Source organism: Pygocentrus nattereri, chromosome 12, assembly GCF_015220715.1.
Source record: "Pygocentrus nattereri isolate fPygNat1 chromosome 12, fPygNat1.pri, whole genome shotgun sequence".
Classification (NCBI taxonomy): domain Eukaryota; kingdom Metazoa; phylum Chordata; class Actinopteri; order Characiformes; family Serrasalmidae; genus Pygocentrus; species Pygocentrus nattereri.
In genome coordinates, this window is record NC_051222.1 from 18284570 (window position 1) to 18307324 (window position 22755).

The 22755-nt window shown below is 39.9% G+C and overlaps 1 protein-coding gene across 10 annotated transcripts in view; it reads left to right on the forward strand.

Annotated features, from left to right (window-relative positions):
- Positions 1-6510: 6510 nt before the first annotated feature.
- Positions 6511-22755, forward strand: part of LOC108434751 (mitogen-activated protein kinase kinase kinase kinase 4) — a 73749-nt gene continuing 57504 nt past the window's right edge. For 9 of the 10 annotated variants that reach the window (XM_017710113.2, XM_017710110.2, XM_037543381.1 and 6 more), the window contains exons 1-2: positions 6747-6803; positions 7143-7208. In XM_017710113.2, the coding sequence (XP_017565602.1) occupies positions 6747-6803; positions 7143-7208 (123 nt within the window). Of the gene's footprint in view, positions 6804-7142; positions 7209-22755 lie in introns of all 10 variants that reach the window. The other variant, XM_017710107.2, reaches the window with a different exon arrangement.

A 22755-nucleotide genomic window follows, 5' to 3' on the forward strand; every position in this document is an offset into this window, starting at 1 on the left:
TATCTTATATTTTGTATGATGCACATCTTTGTCTACTTACTGCTCTTTATCTGCTTCCTGTGTATTCTGCTGTAACAATGCAAATTTCCCCCAGTGGGATAATAAAAGTCTATCTTATCTTATGAAATGGTTAAGATGTAAACAAAGTCAGTCAGAGTAGTCTGATGTGAAATGCTCAGTTGTAGAGAAACCTACTGAGTTACAGTTGTTTACAGTGGAGGTGATGGGAACTGGATGTCTGAAGAGGTAAATGCTACTGAAAGCTCCCTCAAAGAAAGTTTCTACAAGAAATTGTTATGATGGGTGTAGTTATTTTATAAGACTTTTTTTGAGAGAAAATGTAGGCCAAAAACTTAAAATCCTTTCATGGTGGAGAGGTACATGCAGTGATTTTTTAAAGCAAAACAGTCCCTAGAGATTCACATTTACCATGATTGTTTGGATAGTAGAGATTGCAACCCCTGGTTCCTATCACCACCACCATCAGTAAAGAAATATGAGTCAGTAAACATCTCCACAATGAAGATTTCCCATCAAACTAAGAACATTCCTCTTTAATATAGTTTGTCACCTAATACATGTTTAGTGTCTGAAGCTTGCTTCTTTCATTTTGCACTTGAGCTTTGCAGCTAATGTAGCTAAGGCCAACGCAGTTCCTGACACTGTATGACATGCTGTCTGTTAGCCAAGAGTATGTTGCATAGCTAAAAACTCTTTATGTACATTTTCAGAGATTACAGTATTTCAAAATATCAAAAACTACATAAGCACGTCTATATGAGATTCTTCATCAACTTAATGCGATTTGCTGCAAGTGTGATGACTTAGCCAGTTTTTACAGTGCTGGAACAAGCTTCCATTATCAATGAATGAGTTGTTAGCTTGTAGCTTCAGTGCAAAACCAAGCAAACTCTGCACACCAACCATTTCTTGTTTACATTTGGAGGAAAACTGTGTAAATTATTCATTTACCAAATTATTACTTCTGACTAACTGAAACCCCTCCTGAAATAACGCATTGATAGGGATCGCTTGCAATAACTTTTCATTCCTTTGAGAATATTTTGTGTTCCCTTGAAATGTATTGCGTTTTACAAGGAAATGTAAAATATTACAAGGAAATGCAAAAATATTGCAAAGGAACAGTGTTACATATACTGTTTTCACAATGTCACTTTAAAGGCTCAGTAATATGTAATAATGTTAACTTTTAATAGTGGACTTACTTACATCTAATACATTAGGTTGCTTGTAGATTATATTATGTACTAAACATAACTTTTATTATTGGCATTTCAACTGCTAAACGACATCTTAATTCAAAGTATCCAGTGATGCTTCAGGAAAGACGTATCAAGCATTGGAATATTATCTTTCACCACAGGGTGTGTTTGCTGTGTTTTTCAAAAATAGCATTCATTTTTCCCATAGAGAAAAGCTGCTTAGACCCAGAGTTCCTAATATGGGCATGACACTGACTACAGAATGAAAAGGAACTTCAGAGGTCTATATATTGAGGAAGAAAACAAGCCAGGAGATGCCGCTCCGGTTTTAAATGTTTTTGAACGTTCATATCTGCAAATTTATACAACATTATTTTAGCTAAATTTTTTGCATTACAAAATATACCATAACCTATAACACTATAGGTCAAAGTAGGTTTGATTCAGTGACATGTGATCATTAATGTTTGAAGTGAGTTGATATCACTACAAAAACCCAGGTTCTAGCGAGAGAAGCACGTTGTGTAAGAATATGGTGCATATTGTTTGAACTGACAGGCAGAATGATTCTATTAAATTAAACTCCATGAGGTCAAAAGAGTTTAAACTCTTAAACATCTGCTGAAATTGTCTGTTTAGAGATTGAATGGCTTGACAAGGCAAGGTTTTACTGTATGAAAAGTGCCTGAGGCCTCATATAAATGTATAGCTCTCATTCTCTCCTGCACACATACACACAAACACATCCCTTCTTTCCCAGACCTCACCGGACCGGTCTGTCCTGTCAGTTGGTGAGTCATGTAAAGCACAGCTGAATTTTGTTGTGTAACTGTCAAGCTTTGCCTCCTGGGAACAGTGCAGCTCTTTTTGTGGTTGAATATGGAGGTGTGAATTTGAAGATTCTAGTGTTTGCAGAAGTTCTTTTGGGTTTAAGTACTGTCAGTAATCTCTGTTTGTATATTTCTTTGTTTTTTCCCTTTCCCATTTTTTATCCGTTTTCCTCTTCAGTTTCAACTGAAGATTTAGGCTTATGTTTGTGAGCATTCATCATCAGTATTGTCTCGTTTTGCCCTCGGACCGACAAAACTTAATCCATGTTGATATACATATTTAAGAGTCAAGAAGAACTTTATTGCCATCCCATCATGCACAGTAGGCTACACCTTACTTGGAATACTTGTATACCTGCTCAGTCCTGCATTTATCCAATCAGCCAATGAGTGTCGCAGCATAAAACCATGCAGACATGGGTCAAGAGCTTTAATTAATCTTCACATCAAAGATCAGAATAGGGGAAATTATGATCAAATGGTATTTGTCCATTGGGCAGTGCAGTACGAAACGGTACAGTTACAAATCTGTAATCATGCATTTTGTTGAGCACAACAAGTTGAACCTTGAGGTGGATGGGCTACAACAGCAGAAGGTCATATCAGATTCCTCCTGTCACCCAAGACTAGGAATCTGAGCCTACAGTGCTCAGTACCAACTGGACAGTTAAAGAATAGAAAACGTCTCCTGGACTGATGGATCTCAGTTCCTGCTGACAAGCAGGTGGTACGGTCAGAATTTGATGTAAACAGCATGAATTCCTAGACTCAACCTATGCCAGCTGTTTAAAACTAGTAGTGATGATGTAATGGTGGGGAGGTGTTTTCTTGGCACACATGAGACCACCTTATATCAGTCAATCACTGTTTGAATGATACAGCCTATCTGACAAATGGCTGACCATGTGCATTCCTTTATTGCCATGATTTCCCATCCTCTAATGTGTGGTAGAATGAGAGATCTGCATGAATGTGCAGCTGACGAATCTGCAGCCATTACGTGATGCACTGACGTCAATATGGAACAGAATTTATAGGGATGCTTCCAGCACCTTGTTGAATCTGTACCATGAAGAATTCAGGCTAAAGCAAAATGAAGGGCCTAGTGAGCTCTAAAATGACTAGTAATATAACCACGCCTTGTAAGTCTGAAATAGTAGCTTTATAAGAGAAGGAAATTAAGTTTAATGTATGCTAATGTAATGTGATTTTATCTGACTCTTGTTTGAACAGGTGATGTAATCTGATTTGTTGTACAAATATCTGATATGCATGGCAGCTGATCTTGTCCATTTCTGAACCTGGAACAAATGAAAAACAAAAGACTGAATGAAAATAAACTGTTTGTCCAAAAGCATCTAGAAACCCCTTCTAATCAGTGAGCTTGGTTACTTTAGGATGCATCCATTGCTTATACAGGTGCCCAACTGTACAGCTTATGTAATCTCTATAGGAAAGCATTGCCAACAGAATGGGATGCTCTGGAGTAGCCAACTCAAGTCATAAAACAACACCAAGCCCCGCAGCATTGTACTATGAAGCAGTGGATCTGCGTTCTCTGGAGTTATGGAGCTCCATCTGATAATTTGGGATGAGCTGAAGTGGTGTTTGTGGTCCAGAATCATCCAACATCACTACCTCATCTCACTAATGCTCTTGTAGCTGAATGCAATGAAACCCTCACAGCAATCCTCAATAGCAAACGATATGAGCAGGTTTCTGAATACTTTTGGACATGTGGAGTATATTGCCACATCTGGCTAATATTGCTTTAGCAGTGGTGGACAGTAACTAAGTAAATGTAATTAGTTACTGTACTTAAGTAGTTTTTTCCTCTATCTGTACTTTATTGAAGTTTTTCCATTTTGGGAACTTTTTACTTTCACTCCACTACATCTCAAAGTCAAATATCTCACTTTTTCTTCCGCTACATTTTGAGAAATCGGTCGTTCCTTTTGGTTTCTGAAAGTATAGAAATGTAACATGTCAAACCGAAAGAAGCGCAAAGCGAAAACACCAATCAGGGCACAGCGGTCACTTTGTTTAGAGCTTGTTCTGACCTGTTGTTCATACCGACCCAGTGCAGCACATGGTTCAACGTCAGCGCAGCATAAAATTTTGGGAGAGTCTGTTCAACATAAATGATGAACTAACCTAACTTTGTGTAAATAGAGCACAATATAGAAATATGTCCACATATGCAGTCGTGACTGATGCTTATGATCATTTTAATAGACGTCAGCGTCACTAATTAATGACGTTCCATTAAAAGACTGGTTTACCAAGAGAGACACTGGAGGACTTTCACCTGAAATGAAGCGAGTCTTGTTACAAAAATGATAACAGGACATCAGAGCCATAATTAATCTTTTTGTACTTTTACTTTTGATACTTAAGTACATTTGAAGGTAAATACTTTAGTACTTGTACTCAAGTGGAGGTCTAAAGGGAGGAACTTCTACTTTTACTGGAGTAATATTTTACCTTGAGTGTCTCTACTTTAACTCATGTACATGATGTGTGTACTTCATCCACCACTGTGCTTTAGACATCCATGTGAGTCAAGGACGTCCAATCTGATCTGCAAAGGGCTGTGTGGGTGTAGGTTTTCATTCCAAACAAGAAGAGTACACATGACTTCAGTCTTTTAATCAGTCAGTCTCAGTCTTAAACAACTGATCATGTGTGTTCCTGCTTTATTGCAACAAAAACCTGCAGCCACACCAGCCCTTTGTGGATAAAACTGGACACCCCTGGCCTGAAAGCTTTCCACCCCATACACTAGTAAATGCAATAGCCATCTGGGAAGTAGACCAAACTTCATGCTGACTCGGTCTGTTGGCAAACTGCCCCCCACCGCCTCCCGCCCCTAAAGTGCCCTAGGACAATGATCAGCTCAGCACTAATGACTAAGGCAGGAAGTGGCCAAAAAGGATGAAGAGGTTGCTCGTTGGAGCTTCACTCCGCTGGGACTCCCTCACTAAATGGGTGGAGAATCGACTGGCTTTGTATTAGGCCACTCCTAGACCGTCTGCTAATGGCCAGCTTTGAGCTATTGAAGAGGATCCCCACTAAATGTGACTCGACATGTAGTAAGCTTCCGTGTTACGGAAAAATGAATTTTCTTCACTGTTTTGAAATAAGAAAGCTTAAGGTACAGTCGTATACAAATGTGGTCAAATTATGGTCAAATAACAAGGAACAAACTTAAATATATTTTCCTTCAAATTTCAGTACAGAATTGTACATTAATTTGCTCAGATGAACAGTGAAAAAAAATAAAGCAAATAAAATGTGCAGAACATTTTATGTGGTATTTACTATTTTTACTACTGAGCAAGTAAACAGACATTGTGTATTAAAATGTGTAGAAAGTGGGTTCTCTGTAGAGGATGTGTTAATGCATTTGCACTTTAATACGTATCTACAAAACATCTTTTGACCAGCAGGCACTCAAACTTTTGCATTTGACTGTACTGTGAAAACAATGCTTCAAACACTCCGGTCCATGTATGAAAAATAAGCTGCAGAAACAGCCCATTTTGCATTTGTCATTTTTATGCTGTCATGAAAACCAGCATATTTTCATATTTCTGCCTATTCACTTTCCACCTACTGGAGTTTAACTCACACTGAAGCTGTAAGTAGGCCTAGATTTTGGCCGAGATTTCTACTGCAGTGGCCATTAACATATATCAGTCTGAAAGGTCCAGTAACAAAAACAACAATTTCAATAGGAATAAAAATTGTAAATAAAATAAAATATTTTGGGTGCATGAAATCCTAATCATATAGTTAGTGGGAAAAAGTAATAAAATAGGAGTAAAATGTGAGATATGGCCCCCTTGTATACAACTAAGGTCCTGAATCATTTCTAACAAAACAAAGGCAAGACAAGCAAGACAAAGTTGTGGGCTTTTACTGGAGTTTTACCAGAGCTTTGTGCCAGAACTGAATCCTGAAGGACTCCTGATAGCACAGATAGAGCACTACTAAGGCGTGGACTCTTTATTTCACCCAGTCACCTAGTGCACTACGTAGGGAACAGGCAGTCATATGAGACACAGCTCGGATTTTAGTTAAGAGTCGGATGATTAATTGGCCTACTGTAAAGCGGAGGTTCCTCCTGCCACACCCAAACCCCATTCACCTATAGGGCTGAGGGCTGCTCCCTGCTGCCAAACCCACGTGCTCATGTCTGAATGTGTAGCTTTCAGCCCGCTAGCCTACTCGTTTTTACCCTAAGTACAGTCTGTATGAAACGTTTTCGAGAACGGGTTTGATAATAATAAAAATGTAATGAAAAAAACACACTTCAGTCGGTCAGTTGGTCTCTCTCTCTCTCTCTCTCTCTCTCTCTCTCTCTCTCTCTCTCTCTCTCTCTCTCTCTCTCTCTCTCTCTCTCTCTCTCTCTCTCTCTCTCTCTCTCTCTCTCTCTCTCTCCCCACCAGCAGCAGCAGCAGCACGCCGGCTTCCTGTGTTTGTGCGGACTCAAGTCTGCCACCTCGACATGGACTGAGCCTCTCTCTCTCTCTCTCTGACTAAGGAAAACTCGTACGAGGCTCCTCTTTCTCCTGTCCGTTTCCAGCCTGAAGAGTGGCCGCAGATGTAGAAGAACAGCTCTGAGTCTGGACTCCGACTGAAGACCGTTTTCGCCGAGCGAGTTTCCTATTTATTAACGTTATCGAAGAAGATGGCGAACGACTCTCCGGCTAAAAGTCTCGTAGATATAGACCTTTCTTCGCTGCGGGTAAGGACGGCAGCTCCCTGGCTCTCCCCTTTCAGCGCGTTTATTAGCGCTGCGGTAGCCCTGGTGTGGTTTTGTGAAGTCTGCTCCGGTTTTCTTTGTCTCTGCCCTGCAGACTGAGCCGTGTGTGCTGTGAGTGTTGGTGTTAGTGGCGTTGTTGGGAGTTGGGCTCTCTTCCTTTGTCTGAAATGCTCTGGCATGTATTTGGGGAGAGAGCCCTCAGCGCAACAGCTGCTATTATCGTTTATTTTTTCAGTCTGACACACCACGCCACTGTTTTTGGGCCATTAACTTAATATTTCTGTTCTTTTGTCTCGTTTTTTTGTCTTTGTCTCACTCCAGGATCCAGCCGGGATATTTGAATTGGTGGAAGTGGTCGGAAATGGCACGTACGGACAAGTGTACAAGGTAGCTTGTGTGTTGTTTTTTAAAACATGGCTTGTATTTTTTTCTAATTTGTTGCCGTTGGAAACCCAACCGAAATGTAAATATATAAACGGGTAGGGTGGAGCTAACCTAGCGGCTCTACACGGGGCTGTTGAAGTTTCTGTACTTCAATGGAAACGTGCTAATCTGTGCTAACGTTCACTAAATAAACCAGCCGCCACAAACCCGGGCTAAACCCGGGCTAAACCCCGGCTAAACCCGGGCTAAACCCGCTCTGCTCGGGGTCGGTGTCTGTGCCTGGTCGCTGCTGAAATCAGTGCCGTGAGCGCTGAGCCGTTAAACTGCAGAGCAGCGGCGAAGCAGCAGCTTTGTCTCTCAGAGCCTCGGCCAGCTCGGCCCGGGCACCGTCAGCAAGCCTGCGACGTGTTTCTCAGTCAAATTAATCAACTGTGGTGCGTTTTCACAACTTTAGTTTGGAGGCAAAGAGATCAGCTGCTGTTGCTGCAGCACACATGCAGCGTTGTCTCTGAGGCGCATGCATGGGGGCTGACATCACATCCTGTTTTGTAGGGACTTTTGCTGAACCCAGTTTTCTTTCCTCCGTATTTCATTTTTTTGGATGAATTTTCTGCTTTTGTTCACAGCTCGCTGCTTGAATCTGTACGATAACAGCATTTTACATAAAAATGGACAATGAGTACTGTATCAAAGTCTAATTTAGTGCAGTAGGCCGTGTACATTTTTATGTGTGTATGTATGTATGTGTATGTATATATATATATATATATATATATATATATATATATATATATATATATATATATATATATATATATATATATATTATATCCTATCCCATTTACATGTAGAATAAAGTAAATCTTGGGTTAAAGTGAGAATCAGTCTTGGATGAGAAGGCATCCTTGATATTGATTGGTCAGCTCCGAATGACCTGTGATGCTCTTCTGTGGGTGCTTAGCCCAAGCGTTTTTTTCCAGCTGTCAACTCAGTTTAAAAATGAAAGGAATATGCGTGAGAGTTTGAAAAGATGACCTCTCAATGCCTCCGTAATGTGGTGCAGATCAGGTTTTTTTAGAGCGGTGTGAACACACAAATCTGATTTTCAAATTGGATCCTAGCCATACGCACATGCGACCTTACCTTAATGAGCACAGTCAGATCAGAATCTGTTCCCTCCACTCCCGAATTACAATGTGCTACAACTGTCATTCAGTGTGGGGAGCTTGGCAGCAGTGGCAGACTCTGTTGATAGGAGCTGCAGAAGCTATTGTTTTTAACACCTTCTTGCCCTAATAACCAACAGCTGAGAGCTGTTCAGAGAAAATGGTACTTGCACTGTGCTGCTAGTTCAGTCGTGTATTTACACGTGGTTTATTCATATGATGTTACTGTGGATTATTTCAGGGTTGTGAAATGTCAAGGCAGGAAGATCAGATATGACTGAGGGAAAAAAATCAGAATTGACCACTGTGGTTTGTAATGTGAACGTCATTGTTGCTGTTTAAAATATTCAACAAAAATCTTTGCTGTTGGCTTATTTTCTATTTTTCATGTAAAAATCACATCGTGTGAAAAGTCACCAGATTGCAAGGATCCGAAACGCGTATTTGTGCTCCCAGACCCTCAGACCTTTGACTTGGTTGTAGGAAATCTCCCTGTTTCTGAGATTTCAGAGTTGGCAGATCGTGTCCGTTAGGTCATTAAAGAATGGAGAAGTTGTGCCAGTGACTGAAGATATGACCTTTTGTCTTTTTATTTGTAAAATGTTTATGAAATGAAAGCATTTGTAATGGCTTTGGTGACGTCTTCATGGTTGAACTCCAGTAATTTTGTTTTGAGCAAGGATGCATTTGTGTGCAACTTCATGGAACAAATCTGTGGCTATAAAGATGGCTTCATATGAATTCCCATGCACAGAGTTGTCTGTTTACTCCCCTGCATGTGACTCAGAGTTACAGTTAGCTGGAATTGCATCTTCGTTGCATTGCCTCCCCTTTCGGCTGTTTTTATGCTATTGCAAGCTGCTTTCAAACCAAACTGTGTTCCCTCCCTGCCTGTGCTCTAGCTGTATATTAGTTTTTTTTTTTTTTTTTTTTTTTTAATCCATTACACTCACTGACAGCATTTGTGACACTCTTAGTGACTTACTGCATTCAATTAGACCAGTGCTGTCATATTCCTGATGAATAGGTGTGCGTGTCCAGATCAATTTCAGTGCGACCACTGTCTGATTCAGAGATGTTTATTAAGGCTCACTATGTCTACGTATGGATTTCATGCATATGAGATTAAGTGATGAGTTTTTCTAGGCTGCGTGCATTGTCGCTAGCTAATGGAAAACTTGCCAACATGTCATCTTCTGTATGTGAACAGATGGCATCTCTGGTAGCCAGAGTAGAGAGATATCCTCCCCCTTTCTCTCACACGCTCACATATACAAGCGCACATAATGACGTTTTTTTATCTGTCTCTTTCCATGGGTTTTGTTAATCTGCCTGTTTACATCAAAGATGCACTGGGCTATATATACCGTCCTGTTCTATTTATACTGTGAGGTAGTGAGCGAAGAGTGCATCCCATCATTTCACGAAGCAGTCGTTTCTTTTTTGACAGCCCCCAGCGCCGTCAGCTGATGTGTTAGGTTAGTCAGTTAACACAGCAAGTGTTCATCCTATTGCTTTTAAGGATGCAAAATAGGGCAGAAATGCAATACTTGAAGGCATTTGTGATGTGTATTGTTAGTCATGTTTATTTTTTGCAGTTTTTTTCCAATGAAATTTGGGTGGTTTTATGTATAAAGGCTGTTACTTGTTTTAACGTTTGTGAAAGTGAAGTATTTAAGATAATACAACAGTTACTTCTGATGGTGCAGTCATCACCGTTGAGAAGCGTTACCTGTGCTGTTTTGTTATAGTGCATTTTTTCATAACTGAATAACTGGCAAAAAAAAAATCAAACACTATGCCTTTATCACATTTCCACGTATTTATTGTGCACGTGTTGCATGGTTAGGCTGCTTCCACTAAAAACAACAGTAACACCAGTGGCCGAGTATAGCTCATACAGCTAAACCTAAGTGTTCGAGCTCAAAACAAAAACAGCCTTGCTTAAATGATGGCTTCTCAGCTGACGAGTTGGTGCAGTTAGGAGGGACAAAGTAATAAAATTTGTCATATGGAGGGGAAGTACATTTGTGTCAGCCTTTCCTCGCTGTGACTAACATTAAACTAAAGGCAGTTCTCGTTTTAAAAGTGGTGCTGTTCCCAGCAGATTTCAGTGGCTTAGTTTTCGTATTCCCCTCAAAAACTGACAGTATTTGAGAGAGCAAGTGCTCCCCTGGAAGCAAATGTTTGTTCCCTGGAGCTGTCGGTTATGTAAAACATTTATGGTGACACCCTCCTGTTATGTGTGCATTTTGGCAAATTAGTTTGTTATTATTATTTATTATTGTTAAGCTGTTTCGTCATGTCCAGCTAACTTAGCTTTTTGGTTATAATTATTTTTATATTTCTGTCATATGAATTTATTGTCACCTTTGTTACCCTCATACCTATGAAGGAATTTTTCCACAAAGCATATATATCCTTTGTGTAGCTTGGACTCCTGCATTATGTGTGTGTGGTGTTCTCCAGCCATACTGGGCACACACTCAAATTTCAATCTTGGAAACTGTGTCAAAGTGATATGGAAGCTGAATTGATACGAACAGCAGTATTGCTGTATTTCTGAGGTTAATCAGCCGTTATTTTTAACCTGATGCTTGTGTCTTTCCATTTCTTAAAGGCTTATAAATGGTCCCAGTCAGTCTGTCTTATCTATGACCCCCCCCATTTACACCTGGTCACTCCATTTAACTAGTATCTGGATGGAATCCCGGTCAGATTTTAGCCACGTGCGTTTACACTCAATAGTGAAATGCGCCTCTGTTAGTTAGTCTGACTGAAATCCGATTGCTGTGTGGGACAGAATATGAAAATCCATTTGTTATCTGGTAAACAATTACAGATTATTTGTTAAGTAGTCTGCGGTTTATTTTGCCCAGCATCGTGTCCATATCGCTGTTAAGCATTTCGTTGTCTGGCCTCCAACTATGTGCGTCTTAAAGTACTAATGATGCTCATGAATCATCAGCATGTTTGGTCATCAGCATTTCATGACATTTACCATGGCATACCGTCATATTTCCCATTCATATCGCTTTTATGTTGGATTCTTCAGTGTTTTGCTACAATCGCTCAGTTCATTTCACAACTGAATCAGAACCATGAATTAGTGGTGCATTAGTCACATCAGTTAAAGGTGCATAATGCATTCAGATGCAGTGACACTGTAGAACTGTGCTCTACTCTAGTTGTGTTGTGTAGGCGGGGAGGGGATGTATAGGCTTGATGTTTAGAGGGATTCACTGTGCATAATTATTCAGCGAGAAGATGTGGTCCGTTGATAATGCGGTCGCTGTTTCCTAAGCAACATTTCGCTTTCACTTAATGCCTCTCTTTTTGCTTACTTGCTGTTGAATATTCAGAGATTTGATGCACTGCCCTGTGGACTGCCCCAGTGAATGTGTTTGCCAGTTAAGCTGTTCATCACAGTCGAGACACAAGTCTCCTTTCTCCTGTGTGCTACATGTCCTCTGCTTCCGCACTGACCCCTCTGATTGGACAGTTGGTTTGTCCATTTATCCAAGTGACAAATGAGCAGCCCTGCTTTAATAGATGGGGCTGCAACTGGTTGTGCAGCAGCAGCTGTTGTTGGGTCAGTAACTGCCTCATTACAAAGGTGTTTTTGTTTGGATTTCTGTGGTGTGTTTAGACGGGCTCTTTTCTCAGCCAGAGGAAGAAAGACTGTTTTAAATGAATGCACTCAGACAGCATCCCAGTGTTAGCAGTGATACATATCAGTATATTGTTGTTTGTGACTATGCAGAATTAATGTACTGTCATAGTTTGCTCTGTCTGAATTGGAGATGGCAGAATACCACGTTTTCTTTTCCAGTACCAATACTGATGACATCAGCTTAATCTAGTCTGAAGTTAGTCTTTATATGTAAAATTTTTAGCAGGCGCTCTAAAACGCATTAATTTCATTGAAGCAATTCACTTAAGGTGGCTAAAAGTACAATGTTCAGACTGCTCAAATGCATGGAAATCTTGAGCAGCTTATCTCGTTTGGTTCCGTTGAAGTCTTTCAAAAAAAAAAAAAAAAAAGAGAATCACTTTACTGTACAAATATGTATGAAATGAGACTGAATAAAGGAATAGAAATTCTAGTTTAATACTTACTGCTGTTGTTGGTCCAATACCAATATGCTATCAAGTTAGTGTCATCTCTAGTCTGAATAGGGGTGTCTAGCAATACACTTGACCCAGTTGGTTCTCATTGCTGGCTTCACAATATTTTGATCAAAATTCAAATTAATGCAATGATTTTATCCATGTTGTGCAGTCTACTGAAGCTGGAGTGAGTTAAAAATGGGTTCTGCTATGTTTGTGGGTGTTTGATTCAAGTGAGAAAGCCATCAAACATGGAAGCCTGTAAGCAAAAACTGCATGCAGTTGCTGATTCATCATTTCTCATCAGTTTCATTGAAACCAGTTGTTATCCTACTATTTCGGGATATAAGTTGACTGCTATTTGTGGTGTTTCTTCCATTCTGCTCAAAATCAGCATGACTGACTGAAGCCATGTCACACAGCATGTATTTATGGCTCTAACAAACTTTTTTTTTTTTTTTTTTTTTTTTTTTAATTTATAATTTTTTTAATGTATCATGGACAACGCAGCATAGTTTTCACACTCTGTGTGGCTGTTGTCCATCAACACATCATTCCCATTGTTTTAAAAGGCAAAAGGAAATGGTGTTTATCTTTGACATAATTGTTCTCTCACTCTCTTTGATGATAGGATGGTCTTGCCTAGCTGTCACTAGCTAGATAAGAGCTAAGGTGAATGACTTCTAGCTGTTGTAAAATGGGAGTTAGCATTCTTGACCAGTCTTGCTGACCTCTCTGATAGTGTTGTGTTGGTAGTGGTTGGAAAATGGTGCTTCATGTGTCTGACAAAGCATGACCGCATGCTAGTCTTTACCCCACCCCCCGACTTGGTAGCATTGTGTGAGGAAGCAGAGCTAACTAGAAGGTAGTATTGGCATTGACTAAATTGAAGGAAAAAAAGTGTATAAATCCAAAATAAATAAAAAGGTCCGGGCGAACGTGAGTTAAGATTGAATGATCACGCTTTAAAACACTTCTCTCACTTTTTAAAATTTGGCAGTCATGTCCGAGATGTAGAACGACTGGAGAAAAGTCTCTCTCTGTCTCATGAGTCTTTTGTTTAAAAGAAAATTATCTTTCTTAAAGGGCTGACTCATCGGTTATGAAGATTCTCAGCAATTGTCTTTTTGACAATGATGACTAGTTTTGCTGCCCTGGTGTTGCTGTATATGGTAGATAATTGAAGCCTTTCTAACTTTCTTTTGTATTAATGTGCAGCTGAAGAGTTTAGTTTTTTTTAAATGCACACCTCCAAAAACAGTAGCTTTCTATCAATGTTGTTAGGCTCAGTTAAGTGACAAGTGGTGGTTACAGCGGTGCTACATCAATTGGGACTAAATATGAGCACATAAGGAAGGTCAGAGTGCCAGGTCTTGGTGTTAAGTGGACTATAATGGACTAAAAAAAAACGTACTATTTGCTTTGTCTTTAAATGCCACTAAAACTGAAAAGCAACTGTGTTGCACCTGTATGGACCAGGATAGATTTTATATTGTCTGTACCATTTTGTACCTGACTTGGTTTCCATTCTTTTTCTCACTGGTGCACTCAGCATGCATTTTACTCATACGTCATTGGGAATCCATACAGCGCTCAACAGATTCTGACTGCTGGCCACTCATCAGGAGGCTAATGCAGAAATCTGTGGTGTTGGCTAGCATTAGTCATGTAGGATAAACCTCAGTTGGACACCGAACTTGTTTTTTTGTTAAAGTATTAATTTAGTTAAAAGCTAAACAACCATCCTGCAAGTATCCACTCCAGATCACTTTTTCAAATTTACTTCCACCTTCAAGATAAATCATTAGAAAGGTCTCACACTAGAGACTACAGCAGCACTGCAGTAAGGTAGTCGGAATGTTTAAGTCCCATATAGCATCTGTTACATTACGAGTGTCCCTTTAACTAACTCAACTAATTGTTTTGTCTCCCAGATTTGATGTTAAACAATAATATATCTGTGTTACAATTGGAGCAGGCATGGTTATGAAATTTTAGCTCATAATTAACTGTCATATAAATCTCATTAACAATTTCATCATCTTGTTCATCATTTAAAACTATTGAAATACAACCCTAAAGTAGCCAGCCTGGCTGATGATTCATTTTACACGTTAGCTATGTTTATGTAATAGCTAACACTGATTATACTGTAGAATCGATGCTGCTGTGTGTATGAATGCAGTTTTGTTTTTTATTTGTTTATGTACATTCATTTGCCTCAACTCTCTACACTTGGTTCACATTTTATTTGTTGCACAATTTTAGTTTACTGTGAAATCTTACGCCTGTTTAAAGTGATGGCAGTCAGCTTAAATAATTGCACTCCTCAAAATATTGTGATTAGGCGAATTAAGTCACGATTGTGACAGGCCTAGTGACAGTTCTCTGGCTCAGTGTCTTGCAGCAAGGTCTTTAGTTGCCTTCTGTGATATACTGCTTGATCTGGTTGACATACCTGTTTGAATGGATGACCTTTTTCTTCAGCAGCGCGTGACTGCACTTTCCCTGAACTCGCAGGACCATATCTAATCGGGCCCGGGCCCCTGACAGGCACTCAAATATCAAACAACAAATCACATGTGGAGTGACAGAGGCCAGAAAGGTGGTTGGTCTTGCTACAATGAACGGTTTTTAAAGGACCAGTTATGTGTTTATATGTACACAGTACTTCTTTTTCTGTAGTCTGCCTTTAATCTTAGTATACATGCTGACGTAATGGCAAATATAGGACCGTTATGATTTAATTGTGACCCACAGCTTTTGACCACTAGTGAATGTGCAAACTGGTTTAACCGCATCCATGTATTACTTCCTCTTCTCTAAAACATAGTTCCTGAAAATGACATCGGTCTGTTTGGCAATTTCCTGTAATAGTTCTGTATTGTGTAGTAGTTAAATCCAGGTGTGCTTTCGGTTTTGCTGGGTATCTTCAGAAACCTTGTACCTTTTTTCAAAGATCTTGTTTATTTTATGTAATACCGTCTATTACCTGCTTAACTTTTGGTTTTGTAGCGATAAAAACATCCAAAGGTTATAGCTTGTGGTTTGTAGGCATAAAGCAATATTTTTTTCATGCAAAAGCAATTATTAGAATGGGGAAAAACCCAGCACTGTTCAGATCATGGTTTTTAATCTATTTATCTATAAAAGGTGTAGAATTCAGAGAGTCAGTTTCCCAGAGAAGGATTAAGCCTAATGTGGAACTATATTTTTCTTTGAATTGAGAATTTTTATTCAGAACTCTCTAGTCCAGGACTAGGCTTGGTCCCTGTCTGGGGCACTGACTCAGGGTGTCCCGAAGTTATTCTTCAGACTCAATTTAAGCAATGTAGAAAATTGCCAACATTTGAAAATCGTACTGCTGTGTGAGCTAGTTCTTGTGCTAGCTAAAGCCTAGCATCACGTGTTGGTGAACCCGGATATATGAGACACTAGCTGATTTTGTGTATATTGGCATGGAAGTCTAGCCGGATGACTGCAATTGATTTATCATAGTGGAAAACAGTGGGTGTTTCTGTAGCTGAGGTGTGTTTGGCCTGGGGTGGTTCTGAGGAGAAGGTGACATGATGAATAAGTGCTGTTTCACAAGCTGTCAAAACTGCAGTCTTCTTGAGAAACTGCTGTATTATCAAATGTGTCAATTACTAATATATGCTGCTGTAATCATCTAGTTTTGAGAGGTCTTGCCAGATGTTGGACCTCTTTGGCTGTGCCATGATTTTTGGACATCTGTGGCTTTAATTTGCATTTTGCCAATATCATTACAACAACGTTTATTACACTGACCTTTTTGACCTGAACCATGTGTTAGATTTTAATGTGCATTTAACACTTAGGTTATGTAACCGTATGTTTTATGGATCTTATTTTGTTAACAGTATTCATAACGGCCAGAACTGGTGCTGTCTCCACTGTTGTTGCCTGAAGTGCTTAATGCCCCTGTGGAGGATGGGCAGCTTCTAAGCAGAGCTTTGGAATCTGTTTGAGTTTTATCACTCTGGTCCTGTGCCAGCTGGCGTTTAGGAATGGAAATCCTCAGGTGGCCCACACTACCCTCTCTAAAACTGCCTCGAACTAAAAGAGACTAAATTATTGAGATATGTGGAGTGTATGAGGGAGAGAGAACAATTCCACCATATAATGGCCATATATAGTCAACCGAACCACTTTGGCATTCCCCTTCCCTGCGTGTTGCTTGCCATTTTCTCATGACCTGGTCTCCACTGTGCTCTCTGTATGAGAGTGCAAAGAAGTGCTGCAAACAGTTTCTGTCCTTCATTCTTCCAACCCCCATTACTTCTGTGCCACTTTCAATTGTCTTTGCTTTTATAGCCATTTGTGTCCGTGCAGCTGCCCACCCCCGTCCAAGGTGGAGTTTAGTCTTTGTTTTCCTTGGAAACCTCGATGGCTTGATCTTCTTGTATCTCCTTGTACTTCTCACCAATCCAGTCAATTCCAGCTTGGTGAACAGGGGGTTACAGCTTTAGGAGGTTGCTCTGTATTGCTCAGCGTGGAGTCTGCTGTACAGAGGTGGGGGAGGATTCTGTCATGGAGCAGTCTCGCCTCCTGTCGTGGTGCCAATTTCAGTGCCAGTGCTCAGGGTCGCACACAGTACACATGCTGTGAGTCTGCACTCTGCGGCTCGATCATCGTTCACTCGATCATCCTGAGATCTTGCCATACAGTTTCAGATGAGGGTTTTCTTTGTCAGTGGACAGGGCTGCACATTTGGGATTTTTCTGAGCATATAAAGGGTGTGTTAACTACCAAAAGTACTGACCAGTTTCATGTATTGTTGGAATAATGTAGGTGTTTTCAAATGTTATAGCTGCTCAAAGGCCTCATCAGTTGTTGGGAGAGCATGAATTTGAATCCTGGTGATGCCAGAAGTTTAAGTGTACAAATTTGGCCTTGTGTAATTGCATTTTATCTTCAGTGTTTGAGTTTTGCACTCCTTTTACATTGTCTGTTTTAACTAATCGAACTCCAGTATGTAATGTGACATGTGTATTGTGAAAATGTCTTTTTTGATGTTGCCCATGCCTGCTGTAAACCATGGTTCATGACACATAGGATTGTAAAGTTGTTAAACCCTTGAGTTTCAGAAATTGGATCTTTATGTTCCTGACTAGTAATGCTGTGTGTACCCTCACAACAACACACATACTCTGGCCCCTCTTTGGCTGCAGAAATCTTGTTTTTCCTGTGGTCAACGAAACCCAGCATGTCTACCCAAACGGCTGGCCTCCCTCAGCGTTATTCTCTATGTTGGCATGCCATCTTTCCACAGTCACAGTATCTCCCCTACAGGCCCCTTGTGTGGGTGTTTGTGTTTAGTGGTAAGCGGCTGTGGCGGTCTGGCAGTTTGCGTCGACATCATACAACTCCGTCTTTGGACTTCCAAACAAGCATCTGTGGTACAATATACTGCCCTTGTTCTTTCTCCCATAGAATCTACTTTGGCTTTTGTCTGAGCTGCATTGGGCACTAGCTGGGCGCGGTGTTTAGCACCCCCAACTTATGTGTGCGACAAACCCTTTTGGCTGCTGTTGACTTATTTGGTCTCATGGCAACTAATGAATTGGGCCAGTCGCCTGCTGTAGTTGGCCAGCACTGTGCAGAAACAGGCAAGTCACGTGGCAACCCAGGGGCTGCAAGAAAAAAAGCTTAATTGTATCTCTCCCCCCTCTACTGTTGAAGCTAGTTGCCAATGTGGCATACGGGACATTGTCTAACCTTTTCCTGTCTTGTCCCGTTGCGGCAGCCATTTTCCAGCCTGCTGGCTTCAGATCACAGCGCTGCCAGTTTTCCCTCGAGGCTTACTGATAGAGATGTACTGTTTGTGGACTAGTTGAGCTACCATCTTAACAGTGAGGGGCTTTGGGGAAAGGGCCAACACAGGCTGTTGTGTCCAATGCGAGAAAGTGCTCCTTTGTCTATGAGTAGTTAAGCACTTGGTTACAAACTAACACAAGAGAATAGGATTCACACAAATTAATAGGAAAAAAACATTTTGTCAGTGTTGGTGTAATTTGTAGTGCGCTGACGTCATTGAGTGAACTTTATGTAATATCTGTGTTGTATAACTTGTTGCTATAATTAATTTCTGTTAAGAAAGGTCAACCTGAATTTCAAAGGATCAGAACTTTATTTTGGCTAGTTTCATATGCTTCCTCAAATAAGACAATGACATCAGCATGCCTCCTGACGGATCCACTTAATACCACAAGTGGACCAACTTAACAACCTTAATGACTTATGTTCAGCCAAGAGAGATGATGCAAGGGTGTGCAAGCTCACCTATAAAGCCTCCGCAAACCTCCCAGCTCGCCTCTCTCACAAAGAGAAACCACCCGTTCCCTCCTCTCTCTCAATGTTGGATGTGTCTGAGCAATGCTGGTTTTGCTCAGATGTTTGCTGAATTGCTGAGCTTTAATTAACTATTTCTCAGAACTGTGTGTATATGCTGTTTGTCAAATCTTGCTTTATTTAAGGCCTCTGTTATGGGAATGGGCCATCTTTCCCTTTGTTCTCCCATCATTTGCTTAGTTCTTATGTGTACTTGTAAGTAACTGTAGCACGGATTTAAGTACAGCTGTCTAACTACGAAAAAAGAATACGTGTGAAACTATGTAGTGGTAATTGAGTGCTTGGTTAACCATTCCAGGTGCCAGTATTCAAATACTGTAATCAGTATTTGACTAATTTTTATGTTGTATGAAGTGAGGGAGAAAATCATGCCTAATGCCTTAATGGAGCTCAATTTTGTGGATGTGGTGGGTACCTAAGTGCTTGGATGACAGTTTGAGGCACCGGTATTTTAATACTGAGATCACTTTGGGTGTTCATTACGTTTCATTAGGGGAAGACGGAGTAAATATGCAGGCCAACCATACAATGAAACAGCCTTTTTTTTTGTTTTGTTTTAACAGAACTGTAAAATGCACTGTTTTTATTTGTAAAATGAGTGCGTTGTATAATGCTGTGAAACAGGAGTGCTTTAATTTGAGGTTGTTGTCTAGAATGTGACCGACAAGGGAGAAGTAACGTGGCTGTATCACTAGCTAGGCTGACTACTGTAGCTACTGTTAGCTGGGTCCCAAAACAGTGAAAAATAGTGATGCGCCAAGATGAAGATACTTGAATAAAACTGAATTTCAGGAGGCACTTGGCCAAAATGTAAATCATTTCAGTGAACTTGCTGAAGTGATAAAAATCTTGCCATTTTTAAGACGGATTTTGTTTTATTATTTAGTTTTAGATTGCTGCTTGGTTTTTTATATATATATATATATATATATATATATATATATATATATATATATATATATATATATATATATATATATATATATACATATACATTATTTTTTTTTCAAGATTCAGGAGTTTTCTTTTTATATGCACAGCAGAAAAGGCAGTTACACTGTAGAATATATATTTAAAAATATATATATAATTAATTAAAAACTGCTGTAAATCTGCATGTTGAGTGGGATGTCGTGTCTTCAAGTTGTATCAAACCTGTATTGTCAAAGTTTTTGGGTGCTGTATCTCCTAATGATACTTTGTATTAGAATAGATTATCAGTACGTTTGTCTAATGCCCCTGTAGAAAAAAGAAAAAAAATTCCACTCCTTGATATTTTCTTTCTGCTGAAACTGAATAAGTCTGCACTGAACAGTGCAAGACGTTAACAAAATATGTTTGTTGGCTCCTATGGATACTTGCACCAGTTTACCATGTTTGTGTATTATGATGAAGGACTACATTTGGCCTGTAGTAAGGTTGTGTTACAGGTTATTGTGTTTCTTACATTGATATTGGATAATGAATTTATTTGTGCCCTCTGTGTAGTCAGAATATCCTGTCATTAACTTGTATAGATACTCGAATGTTAAAATTAGTCAGAATGCACATCCGTACTAGACAGATATTCTGTGGAAACACAGATTTAAGTGTGCCTGTGGTGTGCTGCTGGCAGTGGATGGGCATCCTCTTAGTGCAAGCTGTCTAATGCTGTCTAATACCAGGCAGGGCCATATGGACATGAGGCATGTCTCAGTGAGGGGGGTCACCCAGCTCTGAGTCTGCACAGACGCTTTAAGAGGGAGGAGCAGAGAAGCTGTGGTTGGTGGCAGAGGATGCTTCCATGGCCAGCGTTTTTGATAATAATGACTTTGAAACTCTTAGCGCTGAAGGCCAGTAAGAAACTTGGTGCTTGTAAAGTGTTGCATGCTAAGCAAAGAGTTAAGAACTATTCATTATAGTGGAGTTCAAGCTCATGTATGGTGGCCATATGGCTGTGGCCAAGTCATCTATTTTTGAGATTAAGTAGTTTTCATGCAGCGCTGTTACTTAGGCTTCTTTTTAAAGCTTCATTCTCGCCCTGTTCCACTTATAATTGCAGACAGAGACTATTTTTAAGCTATGTTGGTGCCTTTTAAACATGCAACACCACAGATGTTATGTTTTAGAATACATACACGGGATACAGTATAGAAACCTTTATATTTAGCCTTTGTGGTAGCCTCTTGTTATACGTGCTGTGCATGTCTGAGGAAATGGTTAACAGTACACTGCAGTTTCAGCCATAGTAACATCCGGTCCTTCATAAGGTTGTCATGACTTCACATAAAGATAGGCTGCTGTTAGAGTAACTAGGGAAATGAAGGTGTTGTAGATGAAGTTCCTTTTGATTTAGCAGCCATGGATCCAGCACTCGTAGAGTTAACATGCCCTCGCTGTGGTTGAAGTGCTATATTTAGCTCGGTGGAAACTGAATTGTGGGTTAGTGTGCTGTAGGGAGTGGTGGGCCACAGGCAGATTTGTTTTGCTCAGCATTCGGGGTGCTTTAGGATCTCTATCTGAATGAGGTTCTCTCTTGCTTTTCACTCACCAACTGTCTCTCTCAGACAGGCTTTGAAACCTTGTTTAGGGCTTTGATTAGGGCCCAAGAGAAAACTTCCAAGAGGGCAAGTAACCCTCACAAAATTGGAATGCCTACTTTTGCGGAAAAAAGTAAACCAAGGCATATTCAGCAAAGACAGTTTATCTTATAGGAAACTTCACATCTTTGAGCTTTCTTTTGAAGTTCTGTAATCTCAACAGTGGGTATGAACACTTGAAGGTCATCTTAAGAGTGGAGATGGCATACGAATGGGTGATTTGACCAAAATATCACAATACTTCAATGCATTTTCATGATGCATTATAATAAGTTTTTCTGAGGTTTGTTTAGTTGGAAAAGAGAAAAGAACCAGTATTACAATATTAAGAAAAAAGAATACTATCAAAAATGCTTTTTTTTCCCCCCCCAGTGTTCTACTTGAACATACCTAATTATGCTCTTTTTGTAATGAAATATGCACTTAATCATTGTTCTTTAAGTACTGATGATATCCACAATATTGTGATGACATAATTTACCACAATAACAATAGATATGATCATATTGCCCACTGGTAGAGGCTATGAGTGACTCCTGTAGGCTCAGAAGTTTCAAAAAATCTTATGCATCACCAACCTCCTCCGGTAGATCTACTTTCCTACATAGTTTAATTCAACCTGCATATAACATCCCCAGCTCACTCGGCTCACATTGTTGATATTGAGCTCATACCAAACCTGAATATCAAATCTGTGTAATTTCTGTTAAAGGTTTCTGAGAAGCATGAAAGTTCTTTGTAGAATATTTGAGAGGCCATTTGAATCTGCAAAACTGCAGAGGTCAACTTGTCCTCAGGGCTTTCCAAAACAGCTCCTAATGGGTGAAGTTGATATATGTCCTCCTCTCAGCTGCTAGTCGAATGTCATATTAAGCAAAGCATTATCAGACTGGTCACATTTTTCTGGTCTGTTGCCAGCATGCTCTTAGAGAATGGAGCAGGGTGGACGAAAGCCATGGACTGCTGATAAGGCAGGAGGAAGGGTTTGTCACATATAACCCTTTCAACGGTCATTTGTAAGTATGTGTAGACAGTATGGTGTGAAAATGATGCAACAATACTGTTATGGGTCACAGAATTAAGTGTTTTTTTTTCTGTTTGGTAAGCTGCAACAGCAGTAACTGAGTTATGTTTGTAATTTCTTCCAAAACTCTCTTTAATAAACCGTGAAGTAGTGGTGCACAGCGTAATCACATTTATTGTTATCATGATCAATTACGTCACCAGTGATATGTTCAGAAAGGCTTATCATGATGGCAAAAATGAATAATCACATCAAAAGCTCCTACTTCTAAGCATCATACGGGCACCCACGTGTGTGTG